The following is a 21,841-nucleotide window of genomic DNA, read 5'->3' as shown; positions in this document are numbered from 1 at the left end:
ATTGTATAAGTCTTGAAATCAGGTAAATTGATTCCTATGACTCTGTTCTTCTGTTTTCAGAATTGTTTTAGCCATCTAGTTCCTTTGCCTTACCATATAAATTTGAGAATAATCTTTTCTGTATCTACTAAAAATCTTTCTGAAATTTTGAAAGGAATTGTATTAAATAGGTAGATCAATCTAGGGAGAATTGACATCTTTATACCATGTCCAGTTTTCTACCAATCCATGAACACATCTCTCCATTTATTTAGGTCTTTGATTTTTTTCATCAGCATTTTGTTATTTTCAGAACACAGATCCTGTATATATTTTATTAGGTTTATGCATAGGCATGTACATATTTTGTTAATTTAAATGTCTTATTTGGAGCATATGTAAATGGTACTTGCATTTTAAATTTCAGTTTCTATATGCTTGTTGTTAATATACAGAAATGCAATTGATCTTGGTGTGTGCTCTTGTATTCTGCAATCTTGCTGATCTTGTTCTAGTAGATTTTTTTGGGGGGGGGGGGATTTTCTACAAAGACAATCATGTCATCTATAAACAGTGATAGTTTCATTCATCCTTTCCAATCTGTGTGTCTTTTATTTCACACTATAGGTTTTTAACAAAGCTGATCTTTTGCTCATTATTTTGAGTAGTCTCTTTTTACTTTTAAAGTTCCTGATACCATTGGATTATGTTAAGACCACAAAAACTGTTAAGAGCAGCTACCCCATAATTATTCTCTGAACAATAGGAAATAATTTTGGTTAGGTAAAGACATCAATATTTAAACTAAGACTGGTTATATTTAATCAAGGTTTTTTACTTCCTGACAAGGCCTTAGGTATAATTTTAGCAAATGAACAACTTAAAAACTTAAGTCATAAATTGAAATTAAATATATGGCTGACATAAACACTGCTGTTTAAACTGACCAGCTCGTCAGTTACAAAAACAAGCACTATGAAGATTAAGTTAAGCAGGCTTTATATTTCCTATAGCCTCCAGTTCCAGACTACATCTGTTTTCTTTGATACACAAAACCAGAGTTAAAATAGCTCCATTTATCACAGCATGATTGTAGGCAGACAAACCAGCCTGTCTGTTTCCAGATAGTGAAAGCAACTGTTATTAATCACAATTACAGGCCAAACCCTCTAAGAGAAACTGCATCAATACTCTCCCAACCCCCAGCCCTTCTACATCTGAACTCAAAAATGGTACTGAGAACGTCATGATACTGCCTGAAGGTCAGTAACTAAAGATGCTCCTATGAGGTTGCCTTGAGTTTTAAGTTCAGGATGCAAATTAAGGAAAATCTTTTCTACACATATAAAAAGCAATCTTTTGAGAGCTCTATTATTAACTTTAGAAGGATAATTAAACCCATTCTATTTAAAATTTATATGGAAAGATTTCTGCTTTATGAAACTATACTGAATAGCACAGGATATTTGAAATTTACAAATTAGATGATTAACTTTAAGCAGAGAAGCATGTATGAAAATAGACATTTTTTATAGCAAATTTTGTTGCCAATTGTGCTGCTCTTTCATACAGATTGTAACAGAACCTCCTATAGGGTGAGACTAACTGCAGGTTATAGATGAAAATGTTAAGACAATTGTTGAATTATATTCCTTGAATATATGGGTCTTTTTCAAATAAACTATAACCCTTTCTTCAATGGTTAGAGTAGGGGGTTAAGAATACAAACCAGAGTTTCACTTGGTGCTGTCTACTGCTTTTATTTTTTTAGAAGACGACTGTTTCTTAAGCACCTACTATATGCAGGACACTTCTGATGCTTTACATACATTATCACACTTAAGTCTTACAATAATCTGAGGTAGGTACTATTCCCATTTTGCAGATGAGAAACCTGCAGCTCAGAAAAGTTATTTCCCTAAGGTCACACAGGTAGTTAAGTACAGAGCCAAGAGTCAAACACAGATTTGATTCCAAAGCCTACGTTTTTTTCCCCTCTGTTTGTAAGCCTCTCAAACTTGGATTTGTTTTAAGATAAAGCTTAAATGGAATCTTACATATATAATGCATCTACGGAAGAACACTAAAATGGCTGGTGTTGGGCAGTTGTAGAGAAAGGCACATTATTTTACCCTACTTTTCCACTGAATAACTGACTCTGCTAATACACATTCTCAGAAATATTATGGAATAAACTGAGCTTTTTCATGATTAAACATGACCCTATATTCAAACAAGGCCTGATTATTAAACATTTGAAGCTAAATTAGCAAGGAGACTAATGCCATTCTAACATGAAAAATTCAGAGATGTCTGAGAATTTGCAAAATTGCCCAAAGTTCTGTGAGCGCTTGGGCACTTAACTACACACGTAACATATTCATTGAGCATCTACTTCTATGTGGAACAGCCAGTCACTGTTCTAGGGACTGGGGAACACAGTGACGGACAAGATACAGTCAGTAACCTCACTGAACTTATTCGAATGAGGAACCCATAAACTACACAAGAGAATAGGGAAGACGCCTCTAAGAAGGTGACATTTTTATCAGAGATCTTCATGATGGGAAAGTGAGCCATGCAAATATCTGGGGGGAAAAAAACAAGAGAAAGAACATCAGGAAGAGATGGAATAAATAGCAAATGCCTTGAAGGGGGAAGAGGGTTGATATGCCTGAGAAATAGCAAGAAGGACACTACTGCTGGAGGGGAAAAGTAGTAAGAGATGAAGACAGAGAGATAAATACACACAATGTATATCCTTGAAGAACCTGATAAGGACTTTGGATTTTATTCTGAATGTGAGGAGAAAATACTGAGTTTTAAAAAGATTACTTGGGCAGCAAGAGAAATGACAGCAGGGGAACAGGAGTGAAGGTGGACAGACCAATTAAGAGGCTGCAATCGTCCCAGCAGGAAAAAACAGTGATTTGAACTAGGGTGGTGGTGGTGATGCCTTCTGGTATTTGGGAGTCATGAGCAAAAGGATGGTGTTTTAAGTCCTGGGACTAAAGTAATCATTGAGGGAGTGAGGAAACACGGAGGAACGAACTGGCTCTGGGCTGAGCCCTGGAGCACGCCAGTGTTTATAAAGCGGTTTAGAAGACAACCTAGCAAAGGGAAAGCATCTTCGTTTTACCAGCACATATGAAATATATTTTGTGTTCAGGCTTACCTAGTTTCTTTTTCTAAGCCATAGAGGAATCCAAGTGGTTTAGAATTTGTTTCCACACAGTCATATTTTTGACTGCATGAAAATAAAAAATATGAGAAATGTGATAGAAATAAAAGATTCCTATTTAAATGAGGCAGAACCTCTCAATAAATTAATATGCAATCAAACCTTGCTACATTCAAGTTCAAGTTAATAATTTCTAAAATTAAATTATTTCATCAACCTTGGAGTCTTCAACAAAAAAAGGCTTATAAGCCTAGAACCTGAAAATGCACATAAATTATACAAGGAGTTTTATTGTAACATGATCTGACCTGCATTTGTTTTATTACCTGATACTGCTGACATGTTAGAAACCTATAATCAGGAAGTATAAAAACAACCAGAAAGTCAAACTGACTTACATGCAAGAACTGAGAAAACAATGAAATAGCTATGAGGAGGAAATTAAAATGTTCATTCATTTCTGTTTTAACATCTAAAGCAGGACAAGCAACTAACTTAGTGTCAAAATTAAAGAAACAGAGGTTTTATATTTTAAAAGGGAAAGACTAATGTTTAGTATTTCTTCTCATATACTTTTAAATGCATGTGCCTCTTTTCAAAGGCTTTCAATTTCAATCTTTTTAGCTTTTGGCCTATTTTCACTATTTTATGTTCTTAAGTCAGAGGACAAGGACCCTGAAGCAGGATGACCTGAGTTCAAACTCAAATTCTGGCACTAACAATTATTGCTGATACTTTGGAGTAAGTTACTGTACACTCAGAGGCTTAATATATCTTCATCTGAAAGACAGGAACAATATCTACTCCACAGCATTTTGATCAGGATTAAAGGAGACTGTCATGCAGAGCACCTAGCAAATATTTACAGCTTTATAAATGTTAATTCCTTTCCCTATTTTATCTTCCTTCTCTTTGATGTTTTAACATCTATAGCATTTACATGTTTATTAAAGTCACCTTTTGAGTGCTTTTCAAAGAAAATGGGAGACTCTTATCTTGGTTAAAATATGATGATATCATAATCTTACCAGTTTTGATCAGCAGCCTTTTGAAATGCTATAATATTTTACTTTACTGGACTGTAAGATCCTTCAAGGGAAGGACTACCATTCTTTGAAATCCTATTGCCTAGTGGACCAGTAATATTTATAATGTGGAAAACATATTATACAACAATATTAAAAAGCATTAGGCATACTTGGTATCAAAAATATCCCAGGAGCTATTTATATTTTTTGCTTTGGAATCAAGAATTGAATAATCATGATCTTTTGGTTAATTAAGGTTTATATCTTTTCAACTATTCTTTTAATTAATTTCTATTTGTGTTTATTGAATAATAAAACAGATTATTAACCATAGCTTTCACAAATAAAGTCTAAGTCTCAAATAAATTTGTACTAGAATTACTTAACTCTTTATTATTTTAAATTTGTGTGTATTTTTTTTTTTTCCTGTAATGACAGCTTCACACATACATTATTTCAAGTATGTTTATGTAGGTTCTGTTAGAGCCTGCTAAGAAGCTCTCAGTGTCTGGGGTGTACCTGAATAAGTATTGTCAACACTTCTGCCATACTAGACTTTCAGCATCTCACATATAGACACTATTGGCGGGACCTGAATATCCTCATAGATCCTAAAGGAGTAAAGTGTCATTGGCAAGAAAAAAAAGCGTTGGTTTGGCTTTCCTCCACAATGTTGCAGGTCATTTGGTCACTTCCATAACTTCTGTAGAATTTATCGCACTGTAAAGCTTAAGTAAACGAAGAACATCCTCTCACAATTAAGGAAATAAGTTCACCTAACCCAGTTATCTAAATAACAATTAAGCCTCTATTTCTTTCTATTTAGTACAAGATTTGGCTATTCTCACCCTCTTGCAGAATCACATCTCTCTCATATTTACTATCACAAACATGGCTCCTACAGTTCCTGACCTTAAAGGAAAAAGTGCACTTGTTGGCTGCTGACATGTACCAAAACGCAAAATTGTTGGCTATGGAAAGGAAAATTCTTTTTTCCTTCAAATAAGTAATTATAGCTAAATTATTCTGTTTCCTCCCTCCATGCAATCAATTTAGAATGAAGGACATATTACTTAATGATATTATATAATTACTACGTAAAACATAGTAATATAGTGGCATCCTAAAATAAAATATACAAAAAACATTTAAAATAAAGTATATAGCTTTCTGAACATTTTAAAGGAAGGTGCTAAAATTCTAAGCACCTTTATGAAATACCTCATGTTTATAGTTCCAAAATTAGGTTTAGACTTTTAGATTAATCAAAAGTTTTTAATTTCATTTGAGAGGTTTCTAATATCCAGTTTCTTCCCTTCATTTCTGTTGTTCTAACATTCATTAGAATCTCCATCAAAAGGTAATAAACAGGAAAAGGAGGAAAAGAACAAATTCATTCACTTTAATGCTGATCAGTCAGCTAAGTTAGAAATTTATTTGTGGAGGTTAAGAAAAAGTAGAGGGAATGCAAAAGATTAAATTGATACAATGATGCTGGGAATTGTCTTTCTATTTCATTCATCCACATTAGCAATCTTCTTCAGGCCTGGCTGCAATAATGTCATATGAACACAGATCCTCCACAGCCCACTCTGTTTTCTACCAAAATTCTTTCAATCATCCTACAAAACGTATGGAGGGCTGACTGGGGCCAAGCACTGTTCTAGGTGCTGGTACACAGAAATGAAACAGAAGTCCCTGTCCTTATGGATCCTACTTACCAGTAGGAGGAGATAGCTAATCTCAAGAAGTATAAATATATAGCATGTTAGATAATGCTAAATGCTATGATGGAAAATCAAGCAGGGAAACAGGGATACAGAGAATCCAGAGTAGGAGTATAAGCTGAAATTTTTAAATTCAGTGGTCATTTATCTTCATGCACTTCCCTAAAAAAATTTTTTTAATTAAAAAAATCTACACACATCTATCTTCTAGGCACCAATTTATATTGAGGGATATATTAAAAACACTGGTAGATATGTCTAGGTAGATATAACATAGGTAGATATATCATAATTTTTATTACTGATGTGATCAACTCTCCAATAAAAATACTACAATGATCAAAAAGGAATACTAAAACAGCATTAAAATCTTGAAAAAAGATTTTGTCATATCCCGCCTTGATTAATTTGCTGAATTTTGGGTGGGCAGAACAAACAGCTATTCAATATATAGTACAACTGACTTTAGCTACATTCCAATAGTGGCTGAAAAACATCTAGGTAGGGCTTCCCTGGTGGCACAGTGGTTGGGAGTCTGCCTGCCAGTGCAGGGGACGTGGGTTCGGGCCCTGGCCTGGGAGGATCCCACATGCTGCGGAGCAGCTAAGCCTGTGCGCCACAACTGCTGAGCCTGCGCTCTGGAGCCCGCGAGCCACAACTACTGAAGCCTGCGCCCCTGGGGCCTGTGCTCCGCAATAGGAGAGGCCGCTGCAATGGGAGGCCTGCGCACCGCAAAGAAGAGTGGCCCCTGCTCGCCACAACCGGAGAGAGCCCGCGCACAGCAACGAAGACCCAGCGCAGCCAAAAATAAAAATAAATAAAATAAATAAATGTATTAAAAAACCAAAAAACATTTAAGTAGGTTCCTTTTCCCCCTTTAAAAATTTTTGCTCTAATGGTCAAATACCTCCCAGGCTTGCAGGGCTATCTTGGGTGACATGAAGTTCCTGAGAACTCAGAAGGCTGTCTAGCTTCTGTTATCTAGGCAGGCTTGTCAAATCAAGCTTCTGTCAGTTACTACCACAGCACAGGTAACCTCAGTGACAGACATAACAACTTCAAAGAGAGCCCTAGAGCTCTCAAATTACTCATATTATGACCCCCCCGGCACTGTATCAAACCAAATATTTTAAACAGTAGGAATATTAGAAATTCTACCCCCAAAAAAGAATACCTCCGTGGTGATGCGACAGGCTCCCTCCATTAGCGAGGATTTCTTCTCTAGCAGCTGCCTGTATTTGGAAACAAAACAACAAATAGATCACTTTGAGGTGAAAGAGTAAGACCCAGCTCCCAAAGGAGATACATACTTTCTGGGCTAAATAATAAACGAGAAGCCTAATTTTCCTTTCTCTTAGGTTAACTGTATTTAAAGAACAATTAAAATATGCAGCCTAGCTTTATAAGTTTTTTTCTAGTGAATAGTCACAGTGTCTACAATTGTTACATCAAGATTCTAGAAAAGAAAAAGAAGGAAAAATGATCAATTCATCAGCACTAAATGATTAATAACAATAAAAAAAATAGTTTTGTGAGGAGTCAGGTCCTACTCTGTAGTAAATATCTCACTATACCAACAAACATTAATTGACTGTATATGGTATGTCCAGAAAAGTACTAAGCAATTTACCTGGAATAACTCAGTTATTTTCACTAAAGCCTTATGGAATAATTTCAATTACTCCTATTTCACAGATAAAGAAAATGAGGCTTAGATGGTTAAATTACTCGCCTAATATCATACAGTGGGCATTAAGACTCAAGATCACTTACAAAGCTATCAGGGATTAATGATAAAAACCCTTATGGAGAACATTTCTTAGGTCAATGCCTTGGGACAAATTACTTCTCAGGCTTATGGGTATCTAAGTGTGAAAAAAAAAACCTTGTTTTACCCTCTTAACATGTTAGGCTCCAACTAGGCTCCTTATAGAGCAATAAGGTTAGAAAGATAAACACTTAAAGCAATATATAGAAGGACTGAAGTACAGGGTGAAAGAAGGGTTAGAGAAACTGGAATGACATTCAATTCATGAGTATATAACAGATATGAGGTAAAATCCCTACAGTGCCTGAACCTCCCAGAATTACTTGGGTGTGTATAAACCATCAGAGGTAGGCCACAGTAGAAGAGGCCCTCCCTTCAGGAGGGACAGATGGACCACATCTCATGGCAAAGTAATTTATAAGAACCCTCATCACTGAGGATTTAGGGTTTTTCAAATGAATCATACATATGCTAGCTCTACTCTAAGAGATTATGTCTCCTAACAAATTATTTTAAGTAAAGCAATAACTACTTGAAATCAGCAGCACTTAGAGAATGGCAGTTTGGCTAGGGAAAGAAGGAACACTTTCATTTTTGTAGCACTATGGGGAAGGGGCCTTTGGGTAGCCAGAGGGCAATACCAAAACACTAAAAGGCTAAGGTGACAGGAAAGGACTCAAACTTTTGAGGATGATGGATATGTTCATTATTTTGATTGGGGTTACAATTTCACAGGTGCATACATATGTCAAAACCCATGAAACTGTACATATTATGTGCAGTTTACTATATCTTAATTATACTTCAGAAAAGCTGTTTTTTTTAAAAAAAAAAAAGAAAAAAAAAAAAAGGAGGCATAAGAGGGAGCCAACCATACCCTGTGGTTTGGGTCTAAAACTGCGCCAGTGAAAATCATCTTGTGGTACTACCTTTGGCAGGCAACAGAGTTAACACTAGGACACCTGAGGCTTTAACAAACCCCAGTCTCCTCCTGCTTCCTCCACAGTCTAGTCTGTTTCTTCAACTCTAGGCATACTTGTCATAAGAAATATTGACTATCAAACAGAAGACGTTATAAAAATTAGACACTTAAGGTCATTTAAGAAATGTAATAGAAACTGCTGGCAAATGAACCTCAAAGGCCTACATATAACTTAAGCAAACAAAAAAATTATAAACCTAGAATGAGGAAATTACAGCAACATAGACCAAGAGCTTTAGAGCTGCTGACCTCAGAAGCAGTCACCATATGGAGCTGGGCGGGCTGCCAAAGTGATATCAAGGATCCCTATAGTCTTCTGTCATTTAATTTAATCAGGTATTATATACTATAAGTAACATCCAAAGAATCACAGGCTACAGAATATTAATTTTAGAATATTAATTGTAATATGTATAGGGAATATGAATTTTAGACTTCTAATTCAGTATTCAATCCAGTGTAAAAATTATGTTTCTCATTTCTATGGGCTATCAACCAGGTAAACCACAAGTTATTAAAGACAGTCAAACTAAAATTCATAAACTGATAGTAAAGTTTACTTAAATTAATAAAAGAATGTAAGAGCTATATTCAGGTATGCAAAATTACCTCAGTTTGTTCAAACACAGTCAGTGGGTCACTGATTCCCCTGTAGTTAAAGGCAAAGTAGAAATAGATACATGCACCTGCATCATAAGTCTGAGTCACCCTAAAAAACAAACAGACAAAATCCCCCACAAGGCTTTAAGTTAAGTGAAATCAGATTTAACATCTAGAAACTTAAAGACAAGATTGTCTGAATGATTTGCTTAAGCCATAATCTCATTCTCTACCCACCCTCTTACTCCGTGGACGGAAAATAGATTTGCTGGATAAAGGATATCTAAGAACTACTTGTACTATTTTTATAACTTTTTTGGTAAGTCTGGACTATTACCCCAAAAAATTTTTTTAATTTTAAGATAATGTAAATATTTCTCCAACTGGCCTGAAATAAACAAAATTCCAATTCCTCAGAAGGGTTTTTTTTCTTTTTTAACAAAGTATACTGCAATTATAGACAGCCCCAAAACAGACTACATGGAACTTGGTAATCCATTATAAGTCTTCTAAGCTTCCTCAAAGTTAACAGAAATACATATGAGAACTTAAAACTAGAAAACAAGAAAAATGTTCAAATACTAAAAATGATCAGACTGGGTAAAACACAGCACCTTCACCAAGTTCACATTATTAGTAACAACTTTGAAAACAAATTGAATGACATGGCCTTAAGATAGTATCTCTGAAGGTTTTACACTCTAGGTCCCATATGTGTGCATGTTGTATATATATTTGCAAAAGATATCAAGAATGTTAGATTAATAAATCATATACATGATATATATCTGGGCTTTCAAAATGTAATTAGGTGAAGCATTTAAAAGGGAGCTAAGGTAATCACAGTCAAATCTCTGAATGCAATTTACAAAGGTTCCCACAAAGAATTTAACTTAACAGAAAGAGCAAATACAGAGGAAATACTTTTTTTACTACACAATACAAACAGAATCTAATCTAAAATTTTAATGGCCTTTTAGGCCAAATGTTAGGTGCCTCAGAACATAAGAAATGAACTGTTTAACAATGCTACTGTCAATTTGCCAGCTGTGTTTTTCTTCTAGTGTTAATTCACCCATAAAAAAGATCCCTTGAATGTTTACATTTTAACTACCAGATTTACAAAGTTGAAGAAAAATTGGAAAACCATGTTAACTGCAAGGGCACTATCACTACGAATAACCAAATCTAAATAAATTTAAAGGATACATGAATGAAATGAGTTTACAGCAATTAGTAAAATATACATCACTCATATGAGAATCATTAATATCAATAAATAGAAAATATAACTAAATATTAATAGAACATTGCCACCTTCCAACAGATCCAAGAGCTATATTACACAATTCAGTTTTCAGTAGATAAGGAGGCTTCTAAAATTACAACAAAGCTTGAGTGATCAGTATCTCAAACAAAGTAAAAATAACATTTTTGGGAAAACCTTAATCTGGGGCCATTTCAGAAAGTGACAGAACTAATACCTTTTAATAGATCAATTCTATCATTTAAGACACGTAAACACTAATGTCTTCCAAAATCATCTGCACAAGAGAAAGTCTGGCTGCCAAAGTCATTATATTATTCTTTAATTTCTAAAAAATTTTTGTGCTATATACTTTTTGGAGTACTGTACTTGTGTTAGACTCACTGGTTAGGAAGTCCTTCCCACAAAACTTCCTCAGAAAATTTAGGGTTAGAATTCCTATTCCAATATACAAAGTACCTTTTAAAAGACAGAAATGAAATAAATGAACTTAATAAATGCATCCTACAGCTCAATTCTTTTCCTTGGGATCTTTGATTTCAATGAGATCTATAACTATTTTAAATTAATTTCAGAATAGCTTTTTAAAAAACTGGTTTAAAAATTACATCTCACACATTCAACATTTACACTCAACACAGAATAATCTCCTTAGCCACTGTTAATCAGCTCAAATCAAACTAAAGTAAAATCAAACTATAGTTAAGCGTTAATCAAATATGTGCTATAAAAACTATATTTAAAACTCCTATTTAGCAAAATCATTCAATTAACTTAGACTTTGCACATTCTAAACTTTGGTTTTATAAGATGATCACAGAAGCTGAGTGTTCAGCTTTTACCAGAAAATCCTTCTTAAAAAAACAGCTATGTAATAAATGACATATCAATTCAGAATATGTATACCAATTCTATCTACCTGCAATACAATACATAATGAAGATCCTTAGGCCTTATAAGTAAGTACCTTCTAAAGAACCAAGACTTAAGTATTGTTACAGAAGGTGTCCTAAGGCAGAATATTTTACTTCCCAATAACTTTCAGTAAGTAGTGGTATATCACAATGGTATTTTCATAATGAAGGGGGAGAAGTCTCAAGGGATGCTGAAGAGAGAGGTAAGGCAGAAGAAGGAAGAGAGGAGAGTATCTGTTAAGCTGCCACTCGCCAAAGCAAAAGAATAAAAAATCCTCAACTACACAGAAATAGATTCTATTATTTTAAATGTTTCAGATTTTACTGTTAACAAATGACTTTCGGATTATTGGGCCTGTTTGTTTTCAGTTTTATAATAATAAGAGGCTTGACAGACTAGATTGTCAAGAGAAGAACTAAGTATCAACTTAGGTTGATAATATAAATAAATACACTTTTTTTTCTTGCGGTTTAAGAACTTTAAGATAAAAGGTTCATTTTTTTTTTTAATCAGTCATCAATTTTATACACATCAGTGTATATATGTCAATCCCAATCGCCCAATTCAGCACACCACCATCCCCACCACACCGCGGTTTTTAAAGATACGTCCAAATTAAAAAAAAAAAAAAAAAAAGAACAGGTACATTTTTACTCCTTTAATTTGGAAAGGTTCTCACCAAGATCAGTCACTAAGCTACCAGTAGCGTTACCATGTTATAAGTTTTTTATTAAACAGAACAAGGCCCCTTTCTCCCCTCCCTCAGATATATCGAATGCCCAGCCAAACATCTCTAAAATCCACATTTTAAGCCTTTACATTCCACCCCAAATATACTTGTTCTAACAGATGTTAATACACACACTTGACTTAGTACTTCCTGAAATGTTCTTCAAACCGTGTCTCTCCCACAAAGAAGCATAAAAGACTATTTCAAGGATACTCTTCTGACTGACGTGAACAGTTACGGTATAAGAAAGATGTTTTCCTCACATCTCATGTAAGAATTTTATTGTCGTACCCAGCAAAAGCACAATTTAACATTCACAGAAAGATAGACAAGAAGAAAAGGCAGAGGGCTATGTACCAGATGAAGGAACAAGATAAAACCCCAGAAAAACAACTAAATGAAGTGGAGATAGGCAACTTTCCAGAAACAGACTTCAAAATAATGATAGTGAAGATGAACCAGGACCTCGGAAAAAGAATGGAGACAAAGATAGAGAAGATGCAAGAAATGTTTAACAAAGACCAAGAAGAATTAAAGAACAAACAGAGATGAACAATACAATAAGTGAAATGAAAACTACACTAGAAGGGGGGCTTCCCTGGTGGCGCAGTGGTTGAGAATCTGCCTGCCAATGCAGGGGACACGGGTTCGAGCCCTGGCCTGGGAAGATCCCACATGCCGCGGAGCGACTAGGCCCGTGAGCCACAATTGCTGAGCCTGTGCGTCTGGAGCCTGTGCTCCGCAACAAGAGAGGCCGCGATAGTGAGAAGCCCGCACACCGCGATGAAGAGTGGTCCCCACTTGCCGCAACTAGAGAAAGCCCTCGCACAGAAACGAAGACCCAACACAGCCATAAATAAATAAAAAAAAAAAAAAAAAAACTACACTAGAAGGAATCAATAGCAGAATAACTGAGGCAGAAGAACGGATAAGTGACCTGGAAGACAGAATGGTGGAATTCACTGCTGAGGAACAGAATAAAGATAAAAGAATGAAAAGAAGGGCTTCCCTGGTGGCACAGTGGTTGGGAGTCTGCCTGCCAATGCAGGGGACGCGAGTTCAGGCCCTGGTCCGGGAGGATCCCACATGCTGCGGAGCAACTGGGCCTGTGCGCCACAACTACTAAGCCTGCGCTCTAGAGCCCTCGAGCCACAACTACTGAGCCCACGTGCCACAACTGCTGAAGCCCATGTGCCTGGAGCCTGTGCTCCGCAACAACAGGGGCTGCCGTGATGAGAGGCCCGTGTACCGCAGCGAGGAGTGGCCCCCACTTGCCGCAACTAGAGAAAAGCCCACGTGCAGCAACGAAGACCCAATGCAGCCAAAAATAAATAAATAAATAAACAAAAATTAAAAAAAAAAAAAGAATGAAAAGAAATGAAGACAGCCTAAGAGACCTCTGCGACAACATTAAACACAACATCATTCGCATTATATGGGTCCCAGAAGGAGAAGAAATTGAGAAAGGACCAGAGAAAATACTTGAAGAGATTATAGTGGAAAACATCCCTAACATGGGAAAGGAAATAGCCACCCAGGTCCAGGAAGCACAGAGAGTCCCATACAGGATAAACCCAAGGAGAAACACGCCGAGACACATAGTAATCAAATTGGCAAAAATTAAAGACAAAGAAAAATTATTCAAAGCAGCAAGGGAAAAATGACAAATAACATACAAGGGAACTCCCGTAAGGTTAACAGCTGATTTCTCAGCAGAAACTCTACAAGCCAGAAGGGGTAGCATGATATACTTAAAGCGATGAAAGGGAAGAAGCTACAACCAATATTACTCTACCCAGCAAGGATCTCATTCAGATTCAATGGAGAAATCAAAGCTTTACAGACAAGCAAAAGCTAAGAGAATTCAGCACCACCAAACCAGCTCTACAACAAATGCTAAAGGAACTTCTCTAAGTGGGAAACAAAAGAGAAGAAAGGACCTACAAAAACAAACCCAAAACAATTAAGAATATGGTCACAGGAACGTACATATCGATAACTACCTTAAACGTAAATGGATTAAATGCTCCAACCAAAAGACACAGGCTTGCTGAACGGATACAAAAACAAGACCCATATATATACTGTCTACAAGAGACCCACTTCAGACCTAGGGACACATACAGACTGAAAGTGAGGGGAGGGAAAAATATATTCCAAGCAAATGGAAATCAAAAGAAAGCTGGAGTAGCAATACTCATATCAGATAAAATAGACTTTAAAATATAGAATGTTACAAGGGACAAGGAAGGACACTATATAATGATCCAGGGATCAATCCAAGAAGAAGATATAACAATTATAAATATATATGCACCCACCATAGGAGCACATCAATACATAAGGCAACTGCTAACAGCTATAAAAGAGGAAGTTGACAGTAACACAGTAATAGTGGGGGACTTTAACACCTCACTTACACCAATGGACAGATCATCCAAAACGAAAATAAATAAGGAAACAGAAGCTTTAAATGACACAATAGACCAGATAGATTTAACTGATATTTATAGGACATTCCATCCAAAAACAGCAGATTACACTTTCTTCTCAAGTGCGCACAGAACATTCTCCAGGATAGATCACATCGTGGGTCACAAATCAAGCCTCAGTAAATTTAAGAAAATTGAAATCATATCAAGCATCTTTTCTAACCACAATGCTATGAGATTAGAGATCAATTACAGGGAAAATAACATAAAAAACATAAACAAATGGAGGCTAAACTATACGTTACTAAATAACCAAGAGATCACTGAAGAAATCAAAGAGGAAATCAAAAAATACCTAGAAACAAATGACAATGAAAACACGACGATCCAAAACCTATGGGATGCAGCAAAAGCAGTTCTAAGAGGGCAATTTATAGCTATACAAGCCTACCTCAAGAAACAAGAAAAATCTCAAATAAACAATCTAACCTTACACCCAAAGCAACTAGAGAAACAAGAACAAACAAAACCCAAAGTTAGTAGAAGGAAAGAAATCATAAAGATCACAGCAGAAATGAATGAAATAGAAACAAAGAAAACAATAGCAAAGATCAATAAAACTAAAAGCTGGTTCTTTGAGAAGATAAACAAAATTGATAAACCATTAGCCAGACTCATCAAGAAAAAGAGGGAGAGGACTCAAATCAATAAAATGAGAAATGAAAAAGGAGAAGTTTCAACAGACACTGCAGAAATACAAAGCATCCTAAGAGACTACTACAAGCAACTCCATGCCAACAAAATGGACAACCTGGAAGAAATGGACAAATTCTTAGAAAGGTATAACCTTCCAAGGCTGAACCAGGAAGAAATAGAAAATATGAACAGACCAATCACAAGTAATGAAATTGAAACTGTGATTAAAAATCTTCCAACAAACAAAAGTCCAGGACCAGATGGCTTCACAGGTGAATTCTATCAAACATGTACAGAAGAGCTAACACCCATCCTTCTCAAACTCTTCCAAAAAATTGCAGAGGAAGGAACACTCCCAAACTCATTCTATGAGGCCACCATCACCCTGATACCAAAACAAGACAAAGATACTACAAAAAAAGAAAATTACAGACCAATATCACTGATGAATATAGATGCAAAAATCCTCAACAAAATACTAGCAAACAGAATCCAACAACACATTAAAGGGATCACACACCATGATTAAGTGGGATTTATCCCAGGGATGCAAGGATTCTTCAATATATGCAAATCAATCAATGTGGTACACCATATTAACAAATTGAAGAATAAAAACCATATGATCATCTCAATAGACGCAGAAAAAGCTTTTGACAAAATTCAACACCCATTTATGATAAAAACTCTCCAGAAAGTGGGCATAGAGGGAACCTACCTCAACATAATAAAGGCCATATACGACAAAGCCACAGCAAACATCATTCTCAATGGTGAAAAACTGAAAGCATTTCTTCTAAGATCAGGAACAAGACAAGGTTGCCCACTCTCACCACTATTATTCAACAAAGTTTTGGAAGTCCTAGCCATGGCAATCAGAGAAGAAAAAGAAATAAAAGGAATACAAATTGGAAAAGAAGAAGTAAAACTGTCACTGTTTGCAGATGACGTGATACTATACATAGAGAATCCTAAAGATGCCAACAGAAAACTACTAGAGCTAATCAATGAATTTGGTTAAGTTGCAGGATACAAAATTAATGCACAGAAATCTCTTGCATTCCTATACACCAATGATGAAAAATCTGAAAGAGAAATTAAGGAAACACTCCCATTTACCACTGCAACAAAAAGAATAAAATACCTAGGAATAAACCTACCTAGGGAGACAAAAGACCTGTATGCAGAAAACTATAAGACACTGATGAAAGAAATTAAAGATGATACCAACAGATGGAGAGATATACCATGTTCTTGGATTGGAAGAATCAATATTGTGAAAATGACTACACTACCCAAAGCAATCTACAGATTCAGTGCAATCCCTATCAAATTACCAATGGCATTTTTTACGGAACTAGAACAAAAAATCTTCAAATTTGTATGGAGACACAAAAGACCCCGAATAGCCAAAGCAGTCTTGAGGCACAAAAATGGAGCTGGAGGAATCAGACTCCCTGACTTCAGACTATACTACAAAGCTACAGTCATCAAGACAATAAGGTACTGGCAGAAAAACAGAAACATAGATCAATGGAACAAGATAGAAAGCCCAGAGATAAACCTATGCACCTACGGTCAACTAATCTATGACAAAGGAGGCAAGGATATACAATGGAGAAAAGACAGTCTCTTCAATAAGTGGGGCTGGGAGAACTGGACAGCTACATGAAAAAGAATGAAATTAGAACACTCCCTAACACCATACACAAAAATAAACTCAAAATGGATTAGCGACCTAAATGTAAGACCAGACACTATAAAACTCTTAAAGGAAAACATAGGAAGAACACTCTTTGACATAAATCACAGCAAGATCTTTCTTGATCCACCTCCTAGAGTAATGGAAATAAAAACAAAAATAAACAAATGGGACCTAATGAAACGTAAAGGCTTTTGCACAGCAAAGGAAACCATAAAGACGAAAAGACAACCCTCAGAATGGGAGAAAATATTTGCAAGCGAATCAATGGACAAAGGATTAATCTCCAAAATATATAAACAGCTCATGCAACTCAATATGAAAAAAACAAACAACCCAATCCAAAAATGGGCAGAAGACCTAAATAGACATTTCTCCAAAGAAGACATACAGATGGCCAAGAAGCACATGAAAAGCTGCTCAACATCACTAATTATTAGAGAAATGCAAATCAAAACTACAATGAGGTACCACCTCACACCAGTCAGAATGGGCGTCATCACAAAATCTGCAAACAACAAATGCTGGAGAGGGTGTGGAGAAAAGGGAACCCTCTTGCACGGTTGGTGGGAATGTAAATTGATACAGCCACTATGGAGAACAGTATGGAGGTTCCTTCCAAAACTAAAAATAAAATTACCATATGATCCAGCAATCCTAATACTGGGCATATACCCAGAGAAAACCATAATTCAAAAAGACACATGCACCCCAATGTTCACTGCAGCACTATTTACAATAGCTAGGTCATGGAAGCAACCTAAATGCCCATCGACAGACGAATGGATAAAGAAGATGTGGTACATATACACAATGGAATATTACTCAGCCATAAAAAGGAACGAAATTGGGTCATTTGTTGAGACGCGGATGGATCTAGAGACTGTCATACAGAGTGAAGTAAGTCAGAAAGAGAAAAACAAATATCGTATATTAACGCATGTATGTGGAACCTAGAAAAATGGTGCAGATGAACCAGTTTGCAGGGCAGAAATTGAGACACAGATGTAGAGAACAAACGTATGGACACCAAGGGGGGAAAGTGGCAGGGGGTGGGGGTGGTGGTGTGATGAAATGGGCGATTGGGATTGACATGCATACACTGATGTGTATAAAAATGATGACTAATAAGAACCTGCTGTATAAAAAAATAAATAAAAATTTAAAAATTAAAAAAAAAAATTCAGTATTAAAAAAAAAAAAGAAAATACCATCTAGCCAATTGTAAAAGATATCTGTCCCTATGGGGCAACAAGTAGAATTAAGAAACAGAATATGTTAATAGGAAAGTAGAACATGGGAGAATGTAAAAAAAGGAAAAAAAAAATCACAGAAGAGATTCCAGTTTAAAGAGCACAGAAGTATTTCTAGTCTTGCAAAGCAAATATACAGAAATTATCATGCTCTGTCAACATATCAAGAGGGCCTAACAATTGGATGCCTTCATGAGAATTTGTCATTAATGAAGAAGAACAAATATCCAAATTTTCCATACTAATACTAGTATGGATTGTCTACCTCAACCTTCATGTAACTATGTCACAATAATATATACAATGGCATTTATATAGCCCTTTATATGCTTTCTCATTTCATTCTTACAACAGTCCCTTCAAGGAGATATACTACCACTACTTTACTAATGATAAACTTAGAGCTCCAAGAGATTAAATTCCTAATAAATAGCAGAACAGTGCTTTCACTCTTTAGACACATGCAATGTTACAAAACAAAGAAATTTAAAAACTAAGAAGTTGCCATGGTGATGCAGTAGGCAGGAAGGCCCAGGTCTGCCTTCCTAGGCTGATATCAAGTGATTCCAGGCTAATCAAAAGAACAATCATCATGAATAGAAATATACAGAAATGCTGTTGTGCTGAAGCACAACTGCTGTTTCAGGGTCCAGCACTTAACAATAAAGATACTACATTAATTCCAAAATTACCTAACTTTTATTCATGCTTATATTGTAAGTTTTTTGTTTGTTTCTAAATATTGGAGTTATACTCCTGAAAACCACACACACAGCGAAAAAAAGAGAAGCAGTTATATAATACAGAATGTTCAATAAATTTTAAAGTGCTAGATTAGTACTGTATCATTTACTATAAGGTTCCCCTTCTCATGATCTGTCCTAATTTCCCTTTATTCTCTATTCTAATTAATTTGACAACTTTTGTAGAGAAGTCAAATGCTCAATTCAATATTTATACATTTAATCTTCCGGTGTTCACACAGAAAATTAATATCAAAAGATTGAACACAAAGTGCCCCTTCTTAAGAAAACCTCCTTTGGGGCTTCTGCTATTTAACTAAGAGACGACAAGATCATCAGTTAACTGTGCTCCAGTATGGATCATGACTGTCCCATATGGAAGACACTAGCCACATGTGGCATTTTAAATTTAAATCATTTGAAATTAATACAATTTAAAATTCAGTTCCACAGTCATACTAGCCACATTTCAACAGCTAAACAGCCACATGTGGCTGTGGCTATCATACTGGATAGGGCAGATACAGAACATTTCTGTTTTCACAGAAAGATCTATTAGAAAGCAACAAGTTAATCTTCATTTGGATCTTCTGGCTCCACTCATTACTATATTGCATACCCACTGATTTAATCAACAACTGACAAAGTGGTTAAAGTGCCTTTTCTCTGTTAAAGAAAGAGCTACATTGAATGTGTGTGTAATTTATAGTTTCTTGACCACATATGTAATTTATAGTTTCAGTGAATGAAGGAGTCCTTCTCTTACTCCAGCAGCTCAGACATTTGGCTCTTTACCATCATGCTGTCCAGACAGGGTAGAAGGCTCACTCATGGAAGGGTGTTCTACTCCTAGGAAAGGGTGTTATACTCCTATCGGGCTCAGGACTACTGTAAAAATCCTGGTGGCACAGTCCTAACAAGGTGGCAAGTGAAGTTTAGGAAAGCTTGCTAAGTGGAACAGACTGAAGCTTTTCCTCAGCTCACAAATTACACTTCTCCATTAATTAAAAAAAAAAAAACAGTTTTTTTTTTTTTTTTCAGAAGAAGTAGTATAAGAACAACAACAACGGGCTTCCCTGGTGGCGCAGTGGTTAAGAATCCGCCTGCCAATGCAGGGGACACGGGTTCGAGCCCTGGTCTGGGAAGATCCCACATGCCGCGGAGCAACTGGGCCCGTGAGCCACAACTACTGAGCCTGCGCATCTGGAGCCTGTGCTCCGCAACAAGAGAGGCCGCGATAGTGAGAGGCCCACGCACCGCGATGAAGAGTGGCCCCCGCTTGCCGCAACTGGAGAAAGCCCTCGCATAAAAACGAAGACCCGACACAGCCATAAATAAATAAATAAATAAATAAATAAATAAACCCAAAGTTTAAAAAAAAAAATTAAAAAAAAAAAGAACAACAACAACAAAAAACTCACCTGCATGTAGCAAGAGGAGCAAATTGAACACCTTTCTCTTTGCATTCCTTTGTTATTCTTTCTTTTACATTTCTACAGAGATCTACAACCCTAGAAAAAAATAATTGAATACAATATTAAGTTTTCACATAATTATAAAAAATCTAATTATTGCTGGTTTATCAGCATATTCAAGTCAGAAATTCTCTTAACTAAAACTTTTATACTCATTCCTTCAAGAATGAACAAGAGCTTTGATCATTCAAACTGGCCTTCCATTCATAACTTCAAGGGAGCAAAGTTCTTTCCCTTTTTGTCACAGGAAAGAAAGAAGTCAGAGGAGCATACTCAAGTCTCCTGAAGGCAGTTTCCTAAGCTAAGGAAAATCCAATTTCAAAATAAATTTAATTACAAGATTCTAAAAGCTTTTAAAAAAAAAAAAAGCTTTTTAAAAAGCTCTAAAGAAAATGTTAATGAAAATTCAATTCTGGGTTATAGGAATACCAAACTATATCCCATCTAAGAAGTTTTCCTTAATTAAAAAATAATTTAATTAATAATCATAGTGCTATACCAAATGTTCAACAGCCTATTTTCAAGCACTAAGCTAAAATCCAGCTCAACAAACACTTACTGGACATGAACTATGTGTAAAGTTATGCTAGACTGTTTAATATGTTCAATATGAACAATGAAAACAGACAAGTGAGGCATAGTTCTTAAAGGGGAGGGACGATTGATAATATTTAACAATATTAATCTGTTTTTTAATGTGAGCTGTAACACATTGTTACAACCATATATTCTGTTTCATCTGGAAAATAAAACTCTTAAAGTATATATCAGCCATTTTATTCTCCAATAAATATCCTGGCTACATATTGACACTGATTCTGCGTTTTAAACCTTGGTCTGTTTAGAATCATGAGAAAGGAAAAGATACCAAAGAAACTTAAAAGGTTGGCCCAATTAGATAAAAACAATAACATTTAAATGTATTATGCTTTATTGAACACATTAAAGTTATCTATATTTCCAATAAGAACAAAGAATAAATGATTAAAATATAAATTTGAAAAAGGTTTTAGTGTTTTATTAGCATGTCAATTTTTACTTTTATAGTGTCTGAAAGTTTTATAAAATCTGACTTTACAAAACAGCACTCAAGTTAAGTTCTGCTTTATTCTGCGAGAGTTGCAGGCAGATACAATTTATCAATGTTATCTATGCCTTATTTATAGAATGGTAAGGATATGAGTTTCTTAAAAATCTTTCATAAAGTATTTAGATTATTGAAATTTAATGTCTTTAATTTGAAAATCCAACTTACAAAACAGATACTTTAAATATAAATAAAGGGACTTCCCTGGTGGTGCAGTGGATGGGACTCCGCGCTCCCAGTGCAGGGGGCCTGGGTTTGATCCCTGGTTGGGGAACT

At 35.7% G+C, this 21,841-nt stretch overlaps 1 protein-coding gene across 2 annotated transcripts in view; it reads right to left on the bottom strand.

Annotated features, from left to right (window-relative positions):
* Positions 1–21,841, bottom strand: part of AGPS (alkylglycerone phosphate synthase) — a 142,511-nt gene that overhangs the window by 14,537 nt on the left and 106,133 nt on the right. For both annotated transcript variants that reach the window (XM_059928160.1, XM_059928161.1), the window contains 3 exons: positions 20,425–20,514; positions 9,275–9,374; positions 7,090–7,147 (listed from right to left, as the gene is read on the bottom strand). In XM_059928160.1, coding sequence (XP_059784143.1) covers positions 7,090–7,147; positions 9,275–9,374; positions 20,425–20,514 — 248 coding nt within the window. The remainder of the gene's footprint in view (positions 1–7,089; positions 7,148–9,274; positions 9,375–20,424; positions 20,515–21,841) is intronic.

Source organism: Balaenoptera ricei, chromosome 7 (genome assembly GCF_028023285.1).
Source record: "Balaenoptera ricei isolate mBalRic1 chromosome 7, mBalRic1.hap2, whole genome shotgun sequence".
Lineage (NCBI taxonomy): Eukaryota > Metazoa > Chordata > Mammalia > Artiodactyla > Balaenopteridae > Balaenoptera > Balaenoptera ricei.
Note: the sequence above shows the minus strand (reverse complement) of the source record. Positions and strands in the feature narration are given on the sequence as shown.